Raw genomic sequence first — 26946 nt, forward strand, 5'->3', positions numbered from 1 at the left:
TAAAGGCATGAACTAGCTTTTCTGCATCCTGTAGATCATACATTTCTTAATTTGGCAATATTGCGAAGATGGAGATTCTAGTAATATTAATTATATGTGCTTTTAAGAACAAATTGGGATTTTTTCCCCCCAGATGTATCTGATGCAACTAAAAAGCTTTTAAGTTTAAGGCACTTTGTTTCTAGCAGCTTTTGGACCAAGAACCAGGATGCAGTCTTTTATGTCTTTTACACAGCCTTCAGTCTTATTAAATTGAAGTATTGTCTGGTTTAGTTGATATATTCAATGGTGTGTCATCAACGTAGCAGTGAAATTTGATACTGTGTTTACTGATAACACTACCTAGTGGTAGCATGTATAATGCAAACTAGATTAAAATAAAAGATTATAATTAAATAGAGGTCCTAAAACAGAGCCTTGTGGTACACCATACTATACTTTTGTACGAACAGAGGATTTGCCGTTTACATTTACAAACTGATAGCGGTCAGTTAAGACCTAAACCAGGAAAAAGCTATTCCTGTTACTCCTAGGTTTTATAGCTTTTCTAGTAAGAGTGTCTATCAAATGCCGCACTAAGATCAAGCAGAACCAGCAATTATTCCTTGAATAAAAGACCATTTACAATGTTCACTAGTGATCTTTGTCTTTGTACTATGATGAGGCCTCAGTCTAGACTGAATTTTTTCATGTATGGGATTCCTAGGCAAATAGGAATTTCGTTGGTGTGCTTTTTTCAGAATGATTGTCTGACAGTGTGTTTTAAAGCTTGAGTATGATCATTGTATCATGGGGTGAGCCTTTTCTACCTTATTCCTTTAATTTTTACTTGATCCACATTATCTAAAGTAGCAAAAAAAAAAAAAGTATGTGCTTCGCACTTGGTCATAAGATCTAATTTGGTATTTTCAAGCAGACAGCTGATAGAATCTGATCTGGGAGGTTTTTGAGAAAGCTACTAGCTGTGGAGGATGTTAAGGTCTGCTTAGTTGTGCTTAAGAGAAGGTGTGAGATTACATTTTCTTTAATGATACTGACACCTTCAGTACTGGCTTTATTTACTATTATGACTGGGACATTTCACTTAAAATCAGCATCTGAAAGTAGGCTGTCATGCTCAAACTACTCAATCATACTACTCTCCTACCCCACAGCAAGGAATATACAGCCAGCATCACATCACAGTATGCGTGAGTACTATTCGAGCATAGATTTGTCACAGGAATAGATCAAATTTGTTCTTTTTCCCCCCATTTGATTTCAATGTTTGTAGTACTATAGAAACTCAAAAACCAACAGCTTTTTGTAAATTTCACCATGTAAGAGCACTTTCATACAGACTTAAAATATCAATGAAGGACATATTCTGCATGCATGTACATTTCTTGTTAATATGGATGTGTTATTAGTAGTTTATATTGCATGAGCATTTACCATGATACATCACTTGCTTCAACTGTTTGGATCAACAAGGTTCACAGGCCGAGATTAAAAAAAGGAAACAAAAAGAAGATATGAAATAAAGAGACTTTAAGATAAAGGTCAGAAAATTGTATTTCACAGTTTAGATCACCAGCAAGGTCAGATACACAGAGAGACCAGACAGAAAACCTTCTCACACATTTCAAACCCTACTGCCAAAGAAGTATTATTTTGGCTACTACCAAAAAAGTATTATTTTCCAGCTACAGTGCTAATCCCTTTCAAACTGTGCACTCAATACATGTATTAACTAGTTGCATATGACTGTTAAAAAAGGCTTCGAAAGGTTCACAAAAATATCTGTAACAAATCTATGGCAGGCAGGTGACAGAGGCTAAAGACACGTTTACTGCAATTAGGCACAGGAGAGAGGGTGAGGTCGGGAACTGGCTCTTTACTTGGTGGAAACTTCATCCAGTTTGGGCTCTGAAATAAAAAGACAATGCAATTTTAGTCCAAGCTTTACTCTAAGTGTGTCTAATGCGGTGGACAGAAAGTGAAGTAGTGAAGTGTTAAAAACATCTGCAATGCTGCTATGCCTGATACACTTACATACATACTATCATATCAATGTCATGGGAGTGTGCTGAGAATGGTCCACCACACAAATGACATCTCTGGTCAACGGGGGCTGCATCTCCAATTACGAATAAGGTACAGGGCAGCTGATAAACTGTGCAACTGATAAGCTACAGCCAGTAATTGTACACCTATAAAGTTCAGCTGCATGGTAGGTGTACCCGAGTTATTAATTTATCAGTGTGAATACTATGGAGGCCAATATTTTGATAGAAATTTGCAAAGTCATACTGGACAGCCCCATAACATGCATGTCCAAACATTTGTAGACACATGCTTATTCAATGCTTCTGCTTGAATCAATGCTATTAATAGGGAGTTTGTCCCCCTTTGTTGCAGTAACAGCCTGTACTCCTCTAGGAAGAGTTTACACTAGGTACTGGAACGCTGCTGTGAGAATTTGATCACATCAAGTCAAAGTGCATTAGTGAGGTCAGGTACTGATGTTGGATCAGTAGGATCATCAGCTCTGGATCAACAGTGCCACTCCAATTCTTGCCAAAGCTACTGGATTGTGCTCCATCACTCCAGAGTTACTAATTAGATGGAGTTTCTGAATAGCTTTGGACATACAGTGTATAATAATAATAATATAATAATAAATGATGACACAGCTAAGGTCAGTTTCAGGAAGCAAAGAGGAAAAAATTAAATCAATCAGTGGTTTTGAGATAGTCAGTGTTGACCCACCAGGGAAATTGAACTCTGGGAAGGAAGTCAAGTCACCACCACCATATAGCCGCTGCAGTTTGGCAATTTCTTCAGCCAGAGCCTTCTGATACTCAGGACCTGCATCAACTAGGCCACCAGTAGACCTGATGGTAGAGGAGAAAGCAGTCAGGCATGCAAAGAAAATGGCATAGCAGTACAGACACCAACAGTAACACTACTACCTTGACTTCCATGAAGAGTCCTTGGTAACTTTATTTTTCCATATCTTCTTTTTAATATCAAACTGAAAGGGGGTGTGGCTTAAAGCACAAATGTATTTGAGATGCTGGATATATTTACAGATCATAACTGACTGCAGACTAATCAAGAAGCCATCCAGCCATCCATGCTATGCTAATGCTGTATTTACATGTTGCTGATAGAGAAATGACAGCAAAGTGGATACTGCATTGTATTTAACTGAACAGTGATGGAAAATTTTGACAGTGCCAGTCGCCATGTTCCAACCAGAGCTCAATTTTACCAACTGGAGCCATGGACTGCAGCAGTGGTTGTCTTTTTTTTAGGGCATTAAATGTTTGCACTTAAATCCAAGACATACTCAGTTATGTACATCACATCCTGAACTTCAAAGAAACGAACGGCATCGCCCCATACACAGGCAGTAATGCTATCATCAAGTCAACGTTTACATGGCCACGTGCAGCTGTTGGTCATGTACTTTTTTATCAATTCTGCCAATACCCATTGAACAGCGGGTTTTCAGCACCAATATGTGAATGCAGTGCAAGACCAGCCACATTAAATTTTGTATTGAAAGACATTGAAATTTGCTTGGTAATGATTTAGTGAGTACAACAAAAGTGCTGAATTTTGAAAAGCAGTCTTCTTCATCAACCATATGACTTACATGCTCCTTGAGGAGTAGTCACGGATGGCTTCCACAAAGAGTTTCTGAATGGGATCCAAACCAGCTGATGGTCAAAGGAAAAAAAAAAACAACCATTACTTTGCATATTGATGCCTAGGCATGTCATTGAATTACAAAATCTTTATTTTCCCATATAAACACTTCTCAGAAAACCTCTATAAAACTGCACAAACAAGCACAAAACAAGTATCTACTGCATGCAGTAGATACAGAAAATCAGTAACTGGCATGGAGCACTAAGGGACTAAGTAAAGAACAAAGGCCTGATTACCCAAAAGCTCCACAGAATTAGAGAATGTAGTTGGATTGTAACAATGTAATCAACCACTTAACAATGATGTTCATGCTGTGAAACTTTCAGGGAACCATGGCCAGGTCAGGCTGTGAGTAACAGAAAGTGTGATCCACAGCTACAGGAAAAGTGACTGCAGCAGGTTGAGAGTAAGGGCAAACAAACTTGTTTTGTTTATCATAGTTATGGTTTAGTTCTTGCATTTTAAACTGAATTTAACGAAACATAACCTGCATTCCATACACAGCAACCAGAGAGCAAACTCAGACTCACAGAGTGTGTGATTCACCACCTTGGGAAAGTGGGGGAGGAACAGCAGACATTTTCATATCCATCTTTCACACATACACCACCATACAAAGGGAAAGAGGCTATATTATTGGTTACTGATATCATGCGACTCCCAGGGAAGAACAGTGAGGTTTGAAAACAAATATTTAAAGAGAGCGAGCAAAGGGGGAAGAGAGAATGAGTATGAAGTCTTATCCTAAAAAAAACAAAACCAAAAACACTTTCATATCATACTCATACTGTAGCATCCAATTCAAAGTAATGCTATAAGAAAAGCAATGAACATGAAAGAGAGTGAATTCAGGGCCACCATCATAACCGTAACATTACCTTTAACAAGACAAGAAAAAGAAAATTCAACATCAGTTTGACAAAGATTAATTTTAGCATTAACAAAGAAAAGGAAACTTAGCTTTTAGCATTATGTCCAGAACAAAAAAATAATTACACAATAACAAAAATATAATAACAATATGTATATTTACGCAAAAACAGAAAGTTTACAACTGCAAGTATAATTATTGAGTGGATGCAAAGGTGGAGAAATTAAAGCAAATAAGCAGAGCATCAGAAAAATAACAGAAAAAGGAGGAAAGGAAAAAACAGAGACAGGGAGGTAAACAAAGAAGCTGCGGTTAAGAGGAAATTCCACCAATTTTTCAAAATGCAGGCATAATGCAGGGTTTGTAAACACAGTAATTCAGAGTGGTTTGTTGTGAAACGTACTGAAGTGTGTGGTGATGCATGTACTGTTCATATACTGTCATATAGATGCATCCCATCTGTTTTACCAGGACAATTGTAATAAAATAATAATAAAATAAATACTATAACATATATATTTTTATACACACACACACACACACACACAGCTTTACAATTGTTTTGAGATAAGGTTTTGGCTCAAAACACAGTGGAGAGATACATTTAGGGCATTCTAAGGCAAACTGATAACTAAGCAAACTTAATTTCTTGTGATTTACTAAAATTTTTCCAATTTTCAACATTATATATAAAAACTCCAAAGAGACATGTAGGCTCACTGGTGGCTTTGGGTACTAACAAAATAGCATTTTGAGCTTTAGACATTGTGACTCCTGGTTCACATTACCACCAATGTAAAGGAAATAAGTTTCTCTACAGTGAACCATTTCACATCAAACCATTCTGAATGGCTTTGTTTACATCTCAACACTTGAATTATGTAGAAAATTAGCAAAAAGTTGGAATTCCCCTTTAATGAGTTTTGTAAATTACTGGCATCAAGCAGAACATGGAACAAAAGCAAAGATTAATGTAAATAAAAGATGTAATGCAAATCAATGACTAACAAATGATGCAGCATGAGCTAATGCAGTGAAAACAAGCACTTGAAAAGGACAGGGCAATGAGAAAGCCACAAACACCAGAAATGCATAAATGCACCAATATGTAAACGAATGATGAGTAGAATGCAGGGAGGGAAGTGAGTGGGGCTGGCTAGGTTGTGTTCATGACCCAAGCCATGACACAGACAGAAGAACTGTCCCCTGTTGGAAGAGTCTCCTATTTCAAAGGTCAGATTAGTTCAGCTTGCAGTACTTACCTAAATGCCCATATTTTGTACAGTAACACAGAGCACAAGTTATGAAATGACCTTTGAACACTGGGGACAAACAGGCTGCTGTCCATATCACAACTTAGATTATGAGCGCAGCCTAATTCGAGTGGCTTGAGTCTACATGGCTGCAGTGATGCTGGACCATGGTAGTTCTAGTTTGTCTAAGACAGCTAAAAACAATGTTATGACGAGCTAAATTAAAAGCCTTGCTGTCTGAATTTAAGCCATTTAAAATGTATATGGCCCATACATAAACTGAAAAAAGTAGCTGTTGATATTTCAAAGACTCCAAAAAAGTAGTAGAAAGAAGAAGGTTTAAAGGGAGATGATGTGTACCCTCAGGCGCTTCCACAACTTCAACAGGAGCTTCAGCAGCATCTGCTATAATGGCAGCAGGGTCTACCAGCTCCTCTGCAGGGGCCGCATCAGCCACAACTTCAGCGGCAGCTTCTACAATAACTTCGGCTACAGTTTCAGCCACAGCCTCCACTACTTCTGCGACAGCTTTAGTGGGGACAGCTTCAGCTATTACTTCAGTTACTGCTTCAGCAGCAGCTTCTATTACTGCATCAACCACTGCTTCTACAACTGGGGCCACTTCAGCCTCTTGGGCAGGTGGGACTTCTGCTGCAACTTCAGAGACAACTTCTGCAGGGGCTGCAACCTCCGGGACTACTTCAGGGGCTGGTGCAGGAGCTTCAGGGGTAGGTTCTGAAGCAGGTTCCGGTGGAGGTGCTGCTGCTTCCACAGGAGGCTCTGGTGTAGGTGCTGCTGCTTCCACAGGAGGCTCTGGTGTAGGTGCTGCTGCTTCCACAGGAGGCTCTGGTGTAGGTGCTGCTGCTTCCACAGGAGGCTCTGGTGTAGGTGCTGCTGCTTCCACAGGAGGCTCTGGTGTAGGTGCTGCTGCTTCCACAGGAGGCTCTGGTGTAGGTGCTGCTGCTTCCACAGGAGGCTCTGGTGTAGGTGCTGCTGCTTCCACAAGAGGCTGTGGTGTAGGTGCTGCTGCTTCCACGGGAGGCTCTAGAGTTGGTGCTGCTGCTTCTATGGGAGGCTCTGGAGTTGGTGCTGCTGCTTCCATGGGAGGCTCTGGTGTAGGTGCTGCTGCTTCCATGGGAGGCTCTGGTGTAGGTGCTGCTGCTTCCACGGGAGGCTCTGGTGTAGGTGCTGCTGCTTCCACAGGAGGCTCTGGTGCAGGCACTGCCACTTCTGCTACAGGTTCTGGTGCATGTGCTGATGTTTCTGCAGCTGGGGCTTCAGGGACAACTGCTTCAATTGTAGAGGCACCAATCTCAGACTTAAGTGCAGTAGCTTCATCAGCCACTACTGCAGCTGTAACTTCAGAAGTGACAGCTTCGACAACCGGCGCAGCTTCCTCAACCGGCGCAGCTTCCTCAACCGGCGCAGCTTCCTCAACCGGCGCAGCTTCCACAACTGGCGCAGCTTCCACAACCGGCGCAGCTAACACAACCGGTGCCACGGGCGTGGGAGCTTCGGCAGCAGGCATGGGAGCTTCGGCAACAGCTACTGTTGCAGCGACTTCAACAACTGGCTCTGCAACAGGCCCAGTTACAGGTTCTGCAGCAGGGGCTGAAGCAGCTTGAGTTTCAGGTGCAGGGGCAATAGCTGGAGCTTGTACTGCTGCTGCAGCAGCTGCAACTGTCTCAGGAATTACAGGTTCAGACACACGGGCAGCAACAGCAGGTGCTGCTTCTGCAGCAGCGGCGGCAGCAGCTAACGCTGCATTCTCCTTCTTGGGCAATTCCATGTAGGATTTGTGTTGGACAAGTTTTTCTATATCGAAGTATGTTTTTGTCGTGGGCTTTTCTGAGATGGAAGGGAAGGAAGGTTAACATGTAAAGACATGTATTATATTCATGTCTTGCATTATCTGACCCGACTGAATCACTGAAAACCACCGGACACAAGTAATTTACCCAGTGCCATCAGCAAAAAGGCATTAGATCAACAATCTAAGCCCTAGTACATTTTCAAACAAAAATATAAGGGGTATATTACAAAACAGGAGTAGTGCAGTTTTGGGTGTTTCTGGTACGGTAACTGAGGGATCAATTACACAAGGTTAAGGGACTCAACTGAAAAGCTATTAGTAAACTTGTGAGCTTTAAGGGTTAATTCTAGGACTCTAGGCTGTCCATGTCTACTGCCTTAATTTTCTGATTTAGGGGATCTAAGTGTCTTTTTTGCAGCATTTGCTAAATATTTGCAGCATTGGTAGCTTAAGCCTAGTCTCTCAAGTTTCTCCCTAACTAAAAGAACCAAGAGACGTCTGATCAATTAAACTACTTCAAAACAATGACTGAGCTGATCATTAGAGATATACATTAATAGCTGTCCTTCTTTAAAGTCAGAGTACAATTTCATTAATCTCAACAGCCCTGCTGTTAAATCTCTATCTTCTTGATACTGGCTTTGCATGTATGAAAAACCTGGTCAGCAAGAATCTGTTTCACAACATACCCCTCCAAGAATGTGACTAAAAACAAATCACTTTTGGTTAAAAATTTGCCATTCACTGTTACAGAACACAATTTAAATTCAAATCATAGGAAGGTTAATTAGACTGCACACCAGAATACAGTCTTTTGTCGTTTCTATGAGAAATAAAAAAAGAACATTAAATAATTTACACATGTGGATCTTCCTGGCTGAAGAAGAAGTGCACACTCTGGAAGAAAGAATTTCATTATACTGTTGCTGGCTACACATCAATCTTAAAAAAAAAAAAAAAAAAAAACTAACTGTAGGGAAGAAATCTTAATGGTGAGAAAGAAGCCATATATACTATAAGCATGAATGAGATAAACAATAATTTAAGGTGCATCAAAACACAAAGCAAAACAATCAAATATGGTACCAGCACACAATCACTCATATTTGTATAGCAAGAAGAAGACTGCAAAAGTAGAGGAATGCAGTTTAGGTCTTGGCTTCACAAAACCACAGCGGAATTTAGACTTGAATTCAATTTTGCTGTCTATTCAAAATGCCACATTTGGAGGGAAGATCGTTTTATTTCGTGATGTTGGAACACCAACTTATTCCAAGTCTTTTCCAGAGGGGGTTCTCACTGGGCCCAGTGAACTGGGCAGGTTTAATGATACAGCCACACCCAGTCAAATAACTTTTTCATTTTCCTAAAGAATGTGTAAGTTCTAGTTGAAAGTTAAGTGCAGTAGCTTCATCAGCCAGGAGTTTATTTTGGTAGAGGGCGACAGGTCAGGCACTGGCATAGTTCTATCAGAGAACGTGCATTTATCGAAGCCAAAGTAGCATATAATTAGAGCTCTGTAGAATTAAGACATTTTTACCACATATAATATAATAATTTAAATTTGAAAATTGAACTGTATTACGACCTCAAAATCAAATATCATATCGAACTTGAAAATGTGTATCATTGTACCCCCTAGTGTGCATGTGTAATCTGAGTGCATGATGTATATAAGGGATACAGATATCCCTTAACTAATTCCAAGTGGGCTATGTCTTGTCATGAAGTGTGGAATAATTCAGGCTGTCGAAGTAACTGCTGTCTTTATGGCTCATATTTCGAGAGCATAATTCCTTTATTTATCAAAGCCTGTCTAACTTTGTGGCAATTTTTGTGGCATGCCAACAAAGATAGTCACAACCAACAGGAAGAGCAGAACCGACCGAATACCACCATCTATATACCACCTGCCATCTTCAGATACTGTCATCCTCCAACTGTTGTATGCTTTTCAGTGATGTAGCGTTTACTTCTGCTACTGAACGTGCGCCATTACCATAGGTAACCCAATACTTCTTTGCAGCAGCTGGGACTGCTATGTGAACATGGTATGGCACTGACCACCATACAGCGGGTGACATTCCACAACTATCTTTGGCACTGTACAACATAGTACTTCCTAAATAATTCCACCTGGGCTGCTTTTGCAGTCTTCTGTTGCCAAATTGTAAAATAATACAGTTTTTACTTTCTCCTTGGCAATGTCCAGCCCCTAGTTCCAGAGTATCCATCATTTATGCTTCAGCAAGGAAATTCAACAAGACATGCTCCTCTACACTTTAAAGTTATTTGACAGAGATAGCACACGTCAGAAAGGGGTTTTTCAGTAATATAACCTCTGAACCACTGGTGGCCTACAAAGGCTCTTCAGCTAAGCTTTGTGTTTTTGTGTTCAGTTTAGCCAAAACACTAGCAGACACATGTTTGTAAGTTTTTTTTACCCTCCATAGTCTCCTGAATTCAGTTTTCAAACAGATTTTTTTTCCTGAACAACTGAAACAGAACCCAAACTGCATTCAGTGTTTACAGGTACAGAGAAATAAACAAATTTATTGTGCAAATACATAAGAGAGAAACTTTGCACACACATTAAAGTTGCTGGTACCAGCTTTGGAACAACAATTACAACTTTAACGTGCATCCGAAAGTGATCTCAAAACACAGCCAACCATGACTTGCTGGTATTTACCTTTATTGGACTTTTTCGACTTCTTGCTGTCCCCAGATTTTGAACTGAGAGCAACTGCTGGAGCTCTTCTTAGTGCACTCCAGCTCTCCACCTGCAGAACCTAATTAAAGGAGCAAAAAAATAAATAAATATAAACACACCTTTAAACACACTGCATCAGACTTTTAAATTAAACAATGAGGTTCAAGTGCATAATCTGGTTTAACTGGAATTTGAGGGTGTTTACATCAATACAACATTCTGCACTTTAACTTCACAGCTGTCAAAGTGTCATTACAGTGCAGAGCTAGAACAAAACCTTTCACTGTCCAATTTCATGCAGACCTCTTGCACAGAATTTCCTGAGGTATACTACTGTCCAAAAGTTTGGAAATGCATGTTATATTAGTTATTTTACTTAATAATAACAATCAGTGTGTATTGAAATCTTATACGCTATACACCATAACATCTTTTAGGATGTTTGAATCAGTGTTTTAAGTTTTCTGGGAACAGCAATAAATTACTGAATGATAAACAACAAGCAGCAGAGTTATTATTTACAGTAATTTCTTGATAAGATATCCTTCTAGACTTGATCACCACTTTTCTGGATGTTAATTTTATTAGAACTTAATTCTCAAACCTATACAACTTTCTAAGTCCTTATGAACTCATCTAATGCTCTGTTCATCAGGGACACATCTAAATTTCTTTCTTTTTAAAAACAATTTCCTATTAATTAGTTGAAATTGAAGTTGTGGAGTAGTAGATTCATACCCCGGTTCTACATAGAACCATAAACACACAGAGAACCCTTGGCATAATTAAAGGGTTCCTTGTATCATTAAAGTGTTTTTCAGATTGATGGAGAATGTGTTTTATATAGATCTATAAAAGCACCAAAAATGGTTCTTTTATTTAAAGGCTTGACTTCGTAATAATAGAAGAACACTTTTTGGTACTAAATAGAACCCTTGACCGAACATGTTCCGTAAATGTGAAGAACCCTTTAACGGTTCTAGATAGAACCATTTTCTTTACTAAAACCTTTGAAAAACCATAATTTTTAAGTGTGTACTGAAAAATGTGAAGGCACATTTTGAACAGTGATGTGAGCATAAACATGAACTTGCTCTGTGCTTGTTGGTCAGTACCAGCCAAAAAAGTACAGCGTGTTCCTTTACAGTTTCAGAGCAAAACCAGCACTTCTGGCGCAGGAATGCATTATAAACGGCAGAGGAAGAGCTTCGTAATGGTACAAACTTCAGAAGCAAGGCGAACCTGTCAGCTAGGAGTTTATCCAGGTGTGAAGGCATTACTGTTAAAGGTGATCAGGGTTTCAGACAGTGAACACGGGTTCGTGGCTCACTAATCAGCTTGTCTTGTTCTTGGACCCGATAGCTTACAGGTTCTTCAATACGACGCTGAAGTCAGCCTCTACTGGAATTTTACCGTTCCACCTTAAATGGGGCAACAGTAACGTTCCCAGCCTCAGGCGCCAGTGTGTAACTGCTGCACCATTTAAGGTGGAACGGTAAAGTTCGAACAAGAAGCTGGCGGATAGGAAGCCAACCTCAGCCACAGCTTTACGGGCTCATTCAAAGAGCATACACTCGTTAAGACATGCATTCTCATATATAAACACTACAAAACATTCACAGGCAACTCACAACTACCAAAAAAGTCTAAAAGGACATAAATTTGTTACCTTAAGAGATCCAAGCCGACCTATTCTGAGCAAGGAGGCCGCCATGATTGAGCTCTAAAGACCTCTCCCTGTGGAAACATGACGATTTTTGCTTAATCCTTCTTTCCAAAAGCTATCTGAATTATATTAGTCTGAACTAGAGTCAGTCTATCAGCACGCCGCCGCATCAGTACCTGCAACCAGCTAGCGATTTAGCTGAAAATAAGAACCACGCCAGTATCACTACAAAACTAATATTTATGCCTCCGTCACAGTGAGTGTGGGGTGTGCTCTTTCGACTGAATTTGCTCTGTTGGAAGTTATTAAATTTAGCAGGACCTGGACAGTTAACGTTACCCTCCGATTCAACAAGATGAACCTTCACTGAATGAACGCTCCCTTTCACTGTTTATTTACTAGCCCCCCTCCCCCCACCCCCGTACACGCGCTCCTGCCTCAGAAAAACTCACCCTAAATGTCATTATTAACTCCACTTACGAATTCGTTATAGCGCATATCTGCAAGTCTTTCTGCTACTATTAAATGTACACGAATTTCGTTTCAAGGATTTCTTATTTTTGTAACCCCCCCATGCACACAGTAGATGGTCGCGCTCATCACTGTGGATGTGTCTCAAACCGAGGAAACGTTGCCTAGTCAAGAATCAAGTGTCTCAGAAATAGCGGACAACACACAGCAGTCACACCGCCGTCTAATTTCTTATAGCGTTGCTACAATGTTGTCAGAATGTGGGGCTGTCTGCGTTGTCTGGACAACGTTGTCACAACGTTATTATTCAGGAACGTTGCAGCAGCAAAATTCCATGGAGTTCCACGCACGACATGGAACGTCTGAAGGTTCTAGAAGCTTGTGACAGCGCACCGACAGCGTAGACACTACGTCACAATGTTGTCAGACAACGTTGCCACAACTTTTAACATTTCAACGTTGTGACAACGTTGTGGCCACTGAAACAGCAGTTTGTCACAGGCTGGCTGCGCCTGCTGGGACTCTGGACACCGAAATGACCCAGGAGGTCTGTCAGTTGCGTCTGTCAGTTGCGCGACTCACTGTGGTGAAAATTAAAATACAGCGTTAAACAAATATAAAATAAAAAACAATTATGTCCTAAAACAAGTGCACATTGGTCTTTTTCTGTTCTTTTATTTGTTTGTTTGTTTATTTGTAGTTAAACAGCTCTGAAATAGGGGCCTTGCGTGTCCTAATTTGGCTGAGGGGGCACTAACTGGTCGATATTTGGAGGTTCATTTACTGAGTCGACAAAAATTTGTCACATTTTAATGAAAACGCATGAACAAACTGAAGCTACACAAGTATCATTATAACTAACAATGAAAGAAGGCAATGCAAAAAAGTCTGACTAATAAATAAAGAAAAATGAGCAAAGGGAAGAAGAGCGTATAGGTCAGTCTGGCACATATGCAGTTTTTTTTGTCTTTTTACTACGTTTCTTCATAAATGTGAAACTTTGAAGGAACTGAGTGAAGACGAAAATCAAGATGGTTAAAAACGCATTTTTCATTTAGAAACATGAATACGATATGTAATGACATCAATCTATTATGTGAGGCTCCAGATGATGTTTGAAAGTGTGTTCTACTGGTTAAAGTGTTCCATATGTCAGTTCTAAGACTCTTACATTGCAACTAGAAATGTGCCTTTCCTGAAGGAAACGCGGGATAGTTGAGCAGTGGATACTATGGAAGTCTATGCGAGGAACGAGGGATGGAATAGAAGTGAATTCATGCTTGGGGGCTGCCCTGAAGTAGTGTATGGGCAAGCAGAAGCACAGTAGATTATCGTGCAAGTTTTCGCCCAATTCATTGTCAATGTAAACTCAGTGCTACCTTAAAAGAAGTTCCACCTTAAAATTCAATGCTACCTAAGTGCAGTTCCAGCTTAAAATCAGTTCCACCTTAAAAAACCCATGATGAGTGGTGGTAATGCAGAGAGAGAGGCTGGGAGCAGGGGAGACATCGAGAACGAGGCATTGTGACATCATGTCTGGCAGTCTGCCAACAGCCTCCCCATTCATTTTCAATGGGACGAAAATTCCCACATTTTGGGCCGCTGTTCGGAATCCGAGCATCCGATCAAAAAGCTGCATACAAGCACGCATCACACAACCGGGCCGGACAACCTGGAGCTGGAACGATGTCGATATCTCGAAAACTGCGGGACTAGTTACGCGGCAATGAAACGGCAGAACAAAATAATAAAACGTAGTAGAACTAGAAGAAGAAGAATATAAATCGGATAAAAGCAAAGCAGTGCGCAGCTATAATTAGACATCACTGCAATGGCACTTCATGTCCACTTATTTATCTCTGCTGCTGTACTGAATCAGTGCCTCCACTGTATCACCCCTACACGTCACTTTGTACGTTATCAGTATTAAGATGTACACCTTCTACCTCGTACTGGTGCTGCTGTGGTTCATGCTGCTGTTATTTGCACCTTCTATTTATTGTTTATTGTCACTTTCAGGAGTTAACTGGGACCTTGAGTACACTATTTCGTTCCACCTCGTGTACCACATGTGATGCCTTAATGACAATAAAGCCTTATCTTATCCTATCTTATCTTCTACACTTACTCTGTTTCTATGATTTATGTCGTCTTGTGTTTTTTGTTTATAACTTTCAGTGCGCTATGTAGGGCATATGTCATTGCTTAATGGTATAAATATAGTTAGTAACACGCACCATTCACACAGTCTCAAGCCAGTTTTTTAGAGCTTTCATGAAAAACCATCTCCTTAGACAGCAAGGGAGCAGGCACCGCCCTCCGTTTGAGACGCGCCCTGCAGAGCTACTTTGGATGGCGTAATAAACAAGCGACTGAAGTTGCCCACGTGGTTTTGCAGTGATCATGGCTGCTCTGTGCTGCTCTGGAGACTGGCTGCTGACGAGCTGCTCACAGTATCTAATAGCAGTGAACATCAGAGAAAGCAGGTCAGCTGTGTGTGTGTTACTGTGTTTAACAGTGTCTTTCTCAGTGTGAAGGTGGCGCTGCTGTAGATCAGGAACTCGAGCTGGAGACCAGGAGGGGCTGCAGTGCATGGACATGTTTAACACTGCGTTCATTACCAGCTGCTGAAAAGATGTTTTAGAGGAGGCACACTACATGATAAGATATCTTTTATAGTTTTATAGTTCTGCATAAACATTATCTGTAGACATAATCTTAGTATAGATCATAGATAGACTATAGATAGAGACGTATGTAATACACAGTTCTGAGGAAACACCCAGCTGAGCTGCACAGTGCTGTAATCCTCTGGGAGGAGTTTTTTCAGTTGGATAGAGAGCCTGAGGCAAAATTTGAGGTTTGTCTTAACTGTCCTCTTATGGGACAGTCCTTATTTTTGTCAATGGGACAGATGCTTGATATCCCTACCAAGCCAGCACTCCATACATTTCTGATATAGCAATGCATCTTGATCACTAGATCATTTTGGATCATTTTGACTAGCTTGTTTATCAAAGTTTGGTAATCTTTTCCAAAAAAAAAAGGGAAGCATTCGTGTTTGACTGTGCCAAAGCGGAGCAGGAACCGAAGGAAGCTGAAGCTGAGAATAAAAGGTAAATGTTTTTTTCTCTATAGAGCAATTGACTTGAACATTCTGCCCCTAATAGCTGCTCAAATCACAAAAAACGTAGAGAGCTGAATCAAGATGATGGTCATATGTGGTACTTCTCTATATACAGTGATGGAGGGGGCTCGGAGGAGAAGGGCAGTGATCGGATCCTCGCCTGCACCATATCAGCTTCAGGAAAATACGCTGCTCTGACAGACGACAACAAACGGCTCATTCTGTTCTGCACACAACCGTCATGGCAGTGCATCAGTACGAGGTATTGGCATATGGGTTATCATGATGCAACAGTTTTTATTTCCATGATGGTAAGTGTAGCATCACTATGCTTAATACCCAAGTGTTAAATAAATCAAATAATTAGCTACATATTTTTAGCATGGCCTCGGTCAGCATGTGAGATGACACAGTTCTATAATATTTCGCACTCAGTTACCAAAAAATATATAGAATGTATTATACTGTATATGGATTAGCTCTAGGAGTATAACACGTTACTGAACAAAACTCTTTACCTGCCTGTCCTAATCAAAGTAGCGTGGCCAATTTAATTGGCCTTAATCAAGGCTGCCAAAGTGTAATCTGCGGATCAAATTGTGAGCAAACATTTTTATACTTTACATAATGGATTAAATTCTCATTTTTAGTTCATTATTATGTTTTTGAAGCATGTAAAAAGAAAAAAAACAATGTAATGTAATAAAATATCGTTTGAAAAACACAATTTGAAAGTTGTACTTTGGCCTCCTGAGATGTTTGGACACCTGGCTCTAAATCAACTCACAGTTTGAGGACAAACCTTTAAGTGGTGTAGAACCTTTACATTATGTTCAGGTTCATTAAACTTGAAAAAGGTTCTTCAGTCACACTCAATTACAATAATAGTTTATTGAAGAAACATCTATTGAAAATGTTTCTTTTTCATATGTAACTATCATGAATTCTTTGGGATCAAAAATTTAATCAGAGAGTAAATGTTGATGTTTCCATTCCTCAGGTGGGTTGTGCGGAGGTGCACCTCCTTGGTGTTCAGTCAGGCTGAGGATGAGCTGTTTGTGGCTGATAAGTCAGGCGATGTCTACTCATTTTCTGTTCTGGAGCCACAGAAACAAGGCGAGCTGAAGTTGGGCCATCTCTCTATGCTCCTCTCCATAGTAAGCAGTTAGATTTCTTTGAGTTTAGAAGTTTGTTTACACTGGTTTTCAAAATGATTTTGAAAAAAAAATAAGCAAGAGCTCTTTGGTGGTGGTGCTAATTTAATGTATTAAACAAAAACAGAGGAACAATCTTCCTACCTTGGGAATAATGGCAAACTCCACACATTGTATCTCCTTGTTTTGATGGCTGTGCTCTTCAGCACTCAAGCCTGTGTCTTGTCTAAACAGCCATTTGGCCAAAAGAGTTTCAATATGGAGACGGCACGGTGGTGCGGTGGGTTGCACTGTCGCTTCACAGCAAGGGGCTACTGGGTTCGATTCCCCAGCTGGGCGACTGAGTTTGCATGTTCTCCCCGTGTCTGTATGGGTTTCCTCCGGGTTCTCCGGTTTCCTCCCACAGTACAAAGGCATGCAGTTAGGCCAATTGGACATGCTACATTGCCCCTAGGTGTGTGTGATAGTGTGTGTCTGTCTGTCTGCCCTGCAATGGGCTGGCAACCTGTCCGGGGTGTATAATGCCTTCTGCCCAGTGACCGCTGGGACAGGCTCCGGCTTAGAAAATGTGTGTGTGTGTGTGTGTGTGTGTGTGTGTCCGAGTTTCAATATGTGATTGTAACAACAGCTTGTCAAATCATTATTTATTCAAATCTTGCCCTGTTTTTTTATTGTTCATACATTGAAGAGCATGAACATTAAGGGATATATTTCAATTATTAGTAAATAGTTTTAGGCTTACCAAACACTGTGGTTTTTTTTTATTTGTTAGAAATGTTAGAGTGAAAATCAATCCTTAAAAAAAATTTGGGAAAAGGTGCAGTGTCACCAAACTTTTGACAGGCAGTGTATAATAGGGACAGTATGGGTACCAGTCCATGCTCTGCCGATTTGCCTTGTCATGTCTCTTGGTTTTAAAGAGGATTTCTACCATTTTTTTTTAAATGTAGCATTCAGAGTGGTTCCATGTAAATGTTCTGCTCTAGAGAAAATTGCTGAGTCAGAATTGTTCATAGAGGTGGTGATGGGAACCAGACATCTGATGAGTTTAATGCCTCAAGATCTCACTCATGGAAAGTTATTACAAAAAATAATTATGAATACACTGCCTAATCTATGAGACATTGTGACCCCTGGTTCCCATCACCACCATTGTAAAGAAAATTTGAGTCGGAGTTTCTCTGAGTTTCTCAGAGTGACTGCACAGTCACTCTGAATGACTGTGTGTACATCTCATAGACTGAAATATACAGAAATCTAGAAAAATCAGTGGAATTCCCCTGTTATATTAAACTGCTCATGACGACCTCGATAGGAAGTGGTAGCTGTCTAAACTCCACAGGGTGATGGATTTTCAAAACGCTGGTTTGGGCTCTTCTTCTAGCTGTAAGCCACTAAAATGCAGCTTGTGTAGGCTATCCAGAATTAGCTGGAGGACTTTTGTGTGCTGCATGGTTTAGTGTAACCTGTGTCTTCCCCAGACGCTGTCTCCAGATGATAAGTACATCATTACAGCAGACAGAGATGAGAAGATCAGAGTGAGCCTCCGCAGATCTCCATACAACATTCAGGCCTTCTGTCTGGGCCACAAAGAGTAAGCATGACATGCATGGAGTTGTCTACTGCACGTGGAGCTTATATTTATGGAGCCTAGACAACTTCTGTTTTACTGACACAGTTTACTTAATCAGTAAAGAGTACTTTCACTTAATCCAAATGACATTTTTTAAATCTGTACCCTTTTACATGTATAATTGCTGATGCGGTTTAATAACCCTTTGATAGAACAAGCATGTCAAACTGTGGACCTTCCAGGCCAAAGTGCTGCAGACATTAGCGTTTACCCCCATCTAACGCTTTGAATTCTCTTCATGATGGCATATCTTATTAGCTCATGAGCTGAATCAGGTGTGTTTAATGAGGCAGTGTGGTGAAGTCTGCAGTGTGCTGCCTGCAAGGAATGGAGCCTGACGCACATACTAGAAAGAGCAGTTTGGCATTTTGCTGAAAGGAAGGAAAGTGGTCAGATCGCCCCCTGCAGTTTCATCCATAAAACCAGCTGTCATTTGATCTTCTGATGAGTACCTCTCTCACTTTCTCTTACAGGTTTGTCAGTGCACTGTTAGTTCCTGCTGGACATCCTGAATGGCTCTTATCTGGCTCAGGGGTAGGAATCATTTGTATTTGACTTTACTGCTCAGTGTATATTAACTCTTATTTATACAGGTTAAAATAGCTGTTGGTCTGACTGCATTGTATTGGCAGGACGGCACATTGAAGCTTTGGCATTATGAGACTGGCAGGAGGTTACAGAGCTTCGACCTGAAGCAGCTCGGCTTCTCACAGAGCTCTGAAACGGAGACTGAAAAGGTGACAGTGCAGCTACATTACTGTTGCTTCTAGCCATGATCCACCAAACTTTAGCATTCCTGGCAGTAACAGTGGGTATACATATTTTAAAGAACAAAGTGGAGTCACTTGGTCTCATCCTCAGTCCCCATTTAGTTTCTGTTAGTTCCAGTGTTTTACTAAACAGATTTCACAAGACGCTTTTCGTGGCTTGTCAAGCTGTTCCTAAACATTTAACCAGCTAATGAACCTAAAGCAGATAGTGTGCTTTGTTATTTATTTTGATTGAAAAATTGTATTTTTTACCATCAGCATAAACTTTTTTTTTTCTGTGAACATTACTTCTGTTAGGATATTCCAACTGTATTATTTATTCTCTTTATTACTTCTATTGTAATGTTCCAAAACAGTTTTTCTCTTATTTTTAACTATTAAATCTTTTATTATTTCAATTGATTTCATTATCGCTCACATTGTTGTTGTTGTTGTTGTTGTTGTTGTTGTTGTTCCTTTCAGTACCTAGCAGTGTCAGGCAGGCGAAAGTCATTACTTTTTGTTGGAACATTACAGGAAAACAAAAGCTTTGTATTTTAAATGGTGTGGTTAGATGAATTGAGCTGAATATGATCAGGGAAATGAATTAATGTACAAGTCTTCTACCAGACTCAAGACTGATGAGCCCTGCCAAAATATTGGGTTTCATGTATGACTTTGGGCTCAGGGTGGGCTTGGATTAGTTTTCAAAATATATATTTGAATGATTGTGATCGTTCTGCTGTGATTGACAAACATTGTTTTTGTTTCAGCAAACATTACTTACGTTGTGATGTTGTCACCTTTAGCCGCAGAGGTTTGCTGTGAGTCGGATAATCAGTTCTCCAGATGGACGCCATGTTGCTGCACAGTGTGAGAGGTGCGTATTATTATTATTATTATTATTATTATTATTATTATTATTATTATTATTATTAATATCATTATTAATATTATTATTATTACTATTATGCCTTTTTTGTTAAACACCTGAAAAACACTTTCATTTACATATCATAAACTATTATTTACAGAGCTGCAATGATGATGCTAATGTAATAACTAGATGGGATGTGTGCATTATTTTACTGCAATAATGTTTACATCTGTATTTCATTAAAGATCTCCCTGCATTCAGCTGTTTGAGGTGGAGGATGGGTCATGGGGGCTCTTGACCCCCACCAAGAAACTTGCCCTGCCTCATGCTCCTTGGGACATGACCTTTGACCATCAAGGTCGACTCTGGGTGTTGCTGCAGAACAAGGACACCAGCGTCCTTCTGTACACTCGCTCACAGGAGCACTGGCAGGTGTGTACACAGGCCTCACTTTTATAGAAGCTGCTAAACTGACTTGGTGACATCATTCTCACGTTGCTGCTTTGTCTGTGTGGAGCAGAATGACTCAGAAAGTGCTGATCTACAGAGAGTAACAGAAGCACTCCACACCCAGTGGGACGTCTTCAAAGGTAAGGTGTCTGCTAAGGAGGATTTGGTTCATAACTGCATCAGAAACCACATAAAATCATCATGTTTACTGTGAAGGAAATCTCCTTTCGCTGTGTCCTTCATGCTAGTGCTGGCTGATATATCTAACAAAATGCACCACAGCTCTATACCTTAAAATGACTTGTATTAATAGTTGCTTTTATTTTTATCAATGATAAGTTGTCCAGTATAGATCAAAATACTATTGTGGACACAAAACAGTTTGCCATGATTATTATTATTATTATTCAAATTGTTTGGGACCATTACGAAGTTTTTAAAGTTTGATAAATAATGTACTGTATTTATCTATTTACATTTTATTTCACTTTATTATACTTTGCTCTTATGGTAAAGATATCAGCATCTTGCTTTGATTGCCATGTTGCAAATAAGAGACACATCGTCTACAGAGAACATACTTTGGCACTTTTCTGCATAATTTCTATTTAATTACTGAATCTAACATATTTGGGAAATAAATAAAATGTCATAACTTTTGCCCAGGTCACATTTAAAAGTTTTTTTAATATGTTTAATTTAACAAATAAAGAATAGTTGTGCATTAAAATGCATCAAGGGCGCCCAAATGTTTTGCGTATGAGTGTGTTACTTGCTGAGTGATACAAATTGTTTTAAAAGAAGTTTTTAATATAGTTAATATATAAACTAAATTAATTGAGAGTTAAGTTTGTTTTTTGTTCACAACACTAAGGGGTAAGGGGTTATTGTAATTTAAAAAGAAGCTCAACTGAACTAAATTGGCCTATCAAAACAAGCTATGTCAGGTAAGACATTTAGCATAGAGGATCAATACTGAGGAGAAAAGGTACTTATCAATAAATCAATTAATATCAATATTGATCATTAATTGATTTTTAAATATTATCTGATACTTTCAGATATAATTACAGTATCACCTTGTTTTTTTTGTCACTCAGTGTGGTGCTCCATTAAGCTACTTTTTCTATTTTTGTACATCACCTTCTGTTTTGCTGTCCCTTACCCTCTTCTTTTGCTTCCCTCTTGCTGTACTTTTTCCTTTCTCTGTCTCAGACTCAGTGGGGGCGGACAGCTGCTTCAAGCACCTCTACAAGGTCAACTTTGACAACATGGCCTCGTATTTGCAGAAGAAGCAGGAGAGACTGCAGCAGCAGGGTCAGAAGGAGGGTAAGAAGAGGACAGAAGGAAATGGCCTGCAGTCCAACGGGGCAGCAAAGAAGAGCAAAAAGGAGAATAAAAGTGAACCAGTGCCTCCAAACTGCAGCTAGAACCCAGCAGAGATGCATTTAGATTTTTATTTTAACCCAACTGATGATGAACATTCCAGTGATGGTTTGGTTGGTGTGTATGGATCTCAGTTCTGCTTCCTTTCAGCTGCATTTAAATGCATATTGTTATTTTTACAAAGGCAAATAGAAATATCAATTTTTAAAATAAACGTTTTTGTTTCATTCAGTGTTTCCTTGCAGTTCACACACATTCCTATCCATGATGGTGCCCTGCTTTGTGTCTGTCAGAAGTCTCTATGCTTATGATTAGATTTTTTGCAAAACACACCTTAATATTTTCCATTATTAAATCCACCACTTTTTCAATATTTCTGCATAATAACTCATTAAGATGTTAGTCATTCAGATTAGTTTGATGTGAAACTTGCTGACTCAGAATAGTTCACAGTAGTGGTCATAGGAACTAGACGTTCAAATGGTGTAGATCAGTGTTCTCCAGCCCTGGTCCTGGAGAACTACTGTCCTGCAGAGCCTAGTTCCAACCAGTTTGTCTCACCTACTCCAGCTGATCAACCTCTTCCCAAGTCACTGATTGGCTGGATCAGATGTATTAGAGTTAAGAAGGAACAGGGCAGCTTGTTGGATGCAGGTTGGAACTAAACTGAGGAAACGACTACATTTGAGAGGAAGATGATCACAACCCCTGGTTCCTATCATCACCACCACTGTAAAGAAATCCAAGCTGGTAAATTTCTCTACAGTGTGCCATTTCACATCAAGCCACTCTGAATGACTTGTGCATGTCATTCAGATACATGTTTACATCTCAGTGATTGAATTATGCAGAAAAATGTAAACATTGGTGGAATTCCCCTTTAACTGCCTTTGAGTTGTGTCCACTGGAACTACTGGGAGTTATGGATAAACTGGAAAGTTTAGCAATTACATACCCTTAAAAAGGGTGAGGGTCCTTCAGGGGTTCTTTACTAGTAACAGTAATTATACAATGCAAAAGTTTGAGCGCCTCCGGTCAGATGACACGTTTGATTTTCAAGTGAACACATCCTGTGCAGAGCACACACTTCTACACATTTTAATACACAATTGCTGTTTATTTGCTGCATTAACATATAAAATACAACAAAATGTGGCCTATGCAAATGTTATGGCACATTTAATGTTTATTTTTGTATATGTTAAACTCAGAAAATTTGTGCTAAAGTTTGCACACAATGAGGTATTCAGGATTGTTCTATTTGGAGGATGTTATTCACTTATAAACTGAACAAAATGTAATTTGAGTCTGTCAAACTTTAGCATATGACTAAGTATAGAACCATAACAGCTCACATAACAATTTGAATGTTCTTTGCATAGTTAAATGGTACTGATAGCATAACCATGTTTTCATCAGGGTGCTGTGAGCTTCATGCAAAATGCTTACTTCCCACTCACATCGTTCCAGCCTGCACTGGCATAAGCAACAACCAATCTTACATTCCTTCATACAATTATATCACAACTTTTTTGGTCATCATGTAATGGCAGCATCATAACTACCACCTCCCAGTGCTTTATCAACAAAACATTTTCTGAAGAGGTGTAAACAGTTTTGTCAGCAGTATTTAAGCAGCCCCTGATATGTGGAAACACAGATTAAGCATTAATCCAGACTGTGTTAGAAATAAAGACGGACACATGCAAAAGGAACAAAAAGACTAACCCATCCTTATTTTTACTTAAAACTTTTTATTTTTTTAGTAAAGAGCAAAACGACTAAAAATCTGTACATTCCGAATAATATTTATATCTTATATATAAAACCAAATAAAAACAAGGCAAATAGAGAATAATATCTATAGAATAGTGACAGGTGACATTATCTGTGCTGTACATGGTTCATGTTCCCTGAAAGAGGCTTTGGATTGACTGGTCAGTACTTCACTCTACGTTCATCCATTCTGCACTGTACTGGACCCTCTGTGGCTTCACCGGACTGAAAATCTAACACAATATAAAACATTAAAATGATGTTATTGAACATTTCAATGCATTCTAAGCAAACATGATGGTGCTAACATAAGAAGACTGCATTTATAACAACACTTATGTAAAAAAAAAAATTACAAATAACAAACTTAAAATTTTCACTTTGAATTATCTTTGTTTTTGTCTTTCTTGTTGTTCTTTCATTTACTCGTTTTATCTGAACAATTTTGTGAAGCTCCTTAAATTGCATTGATATGTATGAAAGGTGTTAACCAACTATTATTTTTATTATTATTATTATTGTTATTATTACCACCACCTGGTGAAGATTAATTCCTACATCATTAAGGCTTAGTATTCCGTTTTGATATTACATTCAACTTAAAGTTCAGTTGTATTTCATAGATATTTAGATGAATCCAGCTGAAGACAAGAAACAATCAGCAGAGCATCTAGCATCTATCAAAATAAGGAGTTATTACTGTTACTACTGCCCTGTAATGAACTATGATTTCCTGCCTTCTGCCCAATAACGCTGGGATATGCTCCAGCTCCCCGCCCAACCAGGGAGGATAAGCAGCTTTGAAAATGTCTGTGTCTGTGTATTAATACTACTATTATTGTTATTAGTTGTATTATAATTTGTATTGTTATTATTAACATTATTACAGCATATTAAATGGGAATTCATATTTTTCATACTTTATGCATAATTAAACCATTAAGATGTAAACAAAGTCATTCTAGAGCAGTCCGATCACAACTGAATCTCAATGACTGAATTAGGCTAAAATGTAGCAAATTCTGTGAATTTCCCCTTTAACAGTTAACATTATGAGTGTGGCAGCAAACAGAATAGAGTGGGCTTACTGGCAAATAACCCTGCGGCATATTAGGAACACTCAAGTCCTATTTTTAAGCACCTGAACTGGATTTACCGCTGTTGTATTATTTGTGTTCGTGTAAAAACACAGTGTGCTATGGTGTGTCCTACTTGGTGAAAATATGAAAAAGTACTTGTTGAGTTGAACCCAGGATAGTAAACTCTGAGCTAACCTATAGAGCAGTTTGTTGTCATGATTTAACAAATTCTAGATTAAGGCTTTCACCCTTAGAGCCTCACAGTGCATCCATGCCATTTATGGCATCTGCAGGATCTAAACTAGACATAGACATCATTTACACATAATTAAAAAAATAATATACTTCTTTAAATACCAAGTAAAATCACTTGAAACAACATGTGTAAGTGCCAACAGGTCTTATGAAGCTCTGAAAAATACTGGGGCCTTCACATGTTTTTTTTCTGTTTACAATGTAAATGTACTGGCATAGTTTTCATAGGCACTTTTTAAAGAGGCCTAAATGGAAGAGAGGCTTTGTTCTTCCTTCTGCAAGATATTCTGCAGGACTAGGAGTTTGAAATTGAGGATATGTTGCTTTGGCAATTCCATTTGCATCTGCTCAATCTAATTTAAATCTAGCAAAGACACTCATGAAGTGAAATGCAAGAACAAACTGAAAACCGAAGAAAATGTGATTTTAATGAGCCTATGTAGCCTAGTTTTGCTTTGACCACTGAAGGTTAGCCACAACTTGTAGAGAAATCATTCAGCACTGCCACCCCACCCCCACCTGACTGAATTTTGAAGTGTCTGACACATTTTACCAAATCTCTTTATGACAAGTGATCAACAATTGGTAATCATTTTAATAAAACCTGCACAGCAGTGAACACTAACCTCATTTCTTTTTCCCTCCCATGGTGAGATTCTCACTCTTCTTTTTCTGCACCTGTAGGGGAGAAGAGGCGGGATGAGCCACAGAGGGAGAGAGAGGGGACAAAAAACAAAGCTTTGGTTTTCAAACACCCCACTACTGATGTCGAACCTCATTCATGGCATCGTCAATTTGTTTGAGTTCCTCATATCTGTCCCTAGACTCTCTGAGTGGCTGGACCATCACCTCCTCAATCTGAGGGAACAGCTGCAACACACACAGCAAAACAGCACTGATTATGAGTTTGAGTTTTTGTATAAAGTAACAAAATCACCTTATTCATCTGGTGGGCATTCCATCACCGCTGGAAGTTATAATCCAGAGGTTTTCCACTTCAAGGCCCACCTATTTATAACTAGAAAGCATGAAGGCCCACTTTTAGAGGCGAAGGGCAAAACATTTTTTACAAAGTTGCCTTTGTGCACTGTAATTCTGGGGCTCGTATTAATTTTGCTAACTGTTCGAAAATATTTTACATTTCTTTTCTTTTGTTAAGTCACTTATTTCTCCATCTACAACCCACTACGAGTCACTGGCTCCCGTCAGTAAAGGTCCATGGCCCACCAAGAGGCACTTCACGGCCAACTTGTGGCCCTCAGCCCAGTGCTATAGAAACCCTGTGTTAGTCAGTCAGCAGCTATGGGAAAGTGTCATTACTGTCACTGCTGAGTTTTTGTGTCTATTCAATGCTTTCTAAACTTGCATGGGGCACCAAGCCTCAGATTGGATGCATCACCCACAGAGGTACAGAGAAGAACATAACTGAGGATTTAGTCAGGTACACTGTGATGGACTAACAGCTGTGTGTGCACTTCCATGAACTGTTTATCAAGCTAAATGCAAGATTCAAGAGTTTTCTTTGAAGCAAATAGTAGGAAATAAACAAGATATTTTAAGTGTTACACAAAGGATGTACTGCTTTGTTTCACATGGGTCTGTTTTTGTTATAGCACTGTTGTGACAAGCACCTGCACTAGGGATGGGAGACAAAAACTCATGATATGATATTGCAAGATTTTGGGTTTTGAAACAGTATCAATACACAGGTACTATTAGTTTTTAATATTTGTAATACTGTTAGACTAATAGGACAAGAAAGCACATCACTTTCTTAATCCATAAGACGGCACCATGTCTTTCGGGGGTTACTGTTAGATATTGTCTTAAAAGTGAAATGTATAAAGAGGCAAGAGAACAGGACTCTATGATGCAGTCCCACAGGAATCAGAGACACCACTATATTGTTCCAAAAAAAGTCTCACCTAACAGCACAATCACCTGGTGCTGTAAATGCTCTAGACAAGCATGTTA

The 26946-nt window shown here is 39.4% G+C and overlaps 3 protein-coding genes across 9 annotated transcripts in view; 1 reads left to right on the forward strand and 2 right to left on the reverse strand.

The window, feature by feature from the left end:
- Positions 1–1536: 1536 nt before the first annotated feature.
- On the reverse strand, positions 1537–12616 carry si:ch211-140m22.7 (uncharacterized protein LOC570370 homolog). Of its 4 annotated transcripts, none has more exons than XM_037539475.1 (7): positions 12468–12616; positions 12019–12086; positions 10329–10428; positions 6184–7671; positions 3644–3707; positions 2752–2876; positions 1537–1908 (listed from the first exon to the last, which is right to left on the reverse strand). In XM_037539475.1, exons 2-7 carry the CDS (start codon positions 12061–12063, stop codon positions 1877–1879), a joined length of 1854 nt encoding a protein of 617 aa, XP_037395372.1. In that variant the 5' UTR covers positions 12064–12086; positions 12468–12616; the 3' UTR covers positions 1537–1876. The 4 variants fall into 4 exon arrangements, with proteins under 4 accessions (XP_037395372.1, XP_037395373.1, XP_037395370.1 ...); XM_037539476.1 differs by having other exon boundaries at positions 12496–12598; XM_037539473.1 differs by lacking the exon at positions 12468–12616 and adding an exon at positions 12192–12417.
- Positions 12617–14875: 2259 nt separating this feature from the next.
- Positions 14876–22089, forward strand: wdr4 (WD repeat domain 4). The gene is made up of 11 exons (XM_017691456.2): positions 14876–14972; positions 15534–15602; positions 15729–15875; positions 16614–16770; positions 18249–18361; positions 18874–18934; positions 19033–19137; positions 19959–20029; positions 20272–20458; positions 20547–20616; positions 21692–22089. The coding sequence occupies exons 1-11, from the start codon at positions 14890–14892 to the stop codon at positions 21904–21906; spliced, it is 1278 nt and encodes a 425-aa protein (XP_017546945.2). The 5' UTR covers positions 14876–14889; the 3' UTR covers positions 21907–22089.
- Positions 22090–23596: 1507 nt separating this feature from the next.
- pde9a (phosphodiesterase 9A) overlaps positions 23597–26946 on the reverse strand; it is a 47373-nt gene continuing 44023 nt past the window's right edge. For all 4 annotated transcript variants that reach the window (XM_017691500.2, XM_037539496.1, XM_017691498.2 and 1 more), the window contains 3 exons: positions 25747–25842; positions 25599–25650; positions 23597–23871 (listed from right to left, as the gene is read on the reverse strand). In XM_017691500.2, the coding sequence (XP_017546989.1) occupies positions 25600–25650; positions 25747–25842 (147 nt within the window). In that variant the 3' untranslated portion in view covers positions 23597–23871; position 25599. The remainder of the gene's footprint in view (positions 23872–25598; positions 25651–25746; positions 25843–26946) is intronic.

The sequence above is a fragment of the Pygocentrus nattereri genome, chromosome 6 (assembly GCF_015220715.1).
Source record: "Pygocentrus nattereri isolate fPygNat1 chromosome 6, fPygNat1.pri, whole genome shotgun sequence".
Lineage (NCBI taxonomy): Eukaryota > Metazoa > Chordata > Actinopteri > Characiformes > Serrasalmidae > Pygocentrus > Pygocentrus nattereri.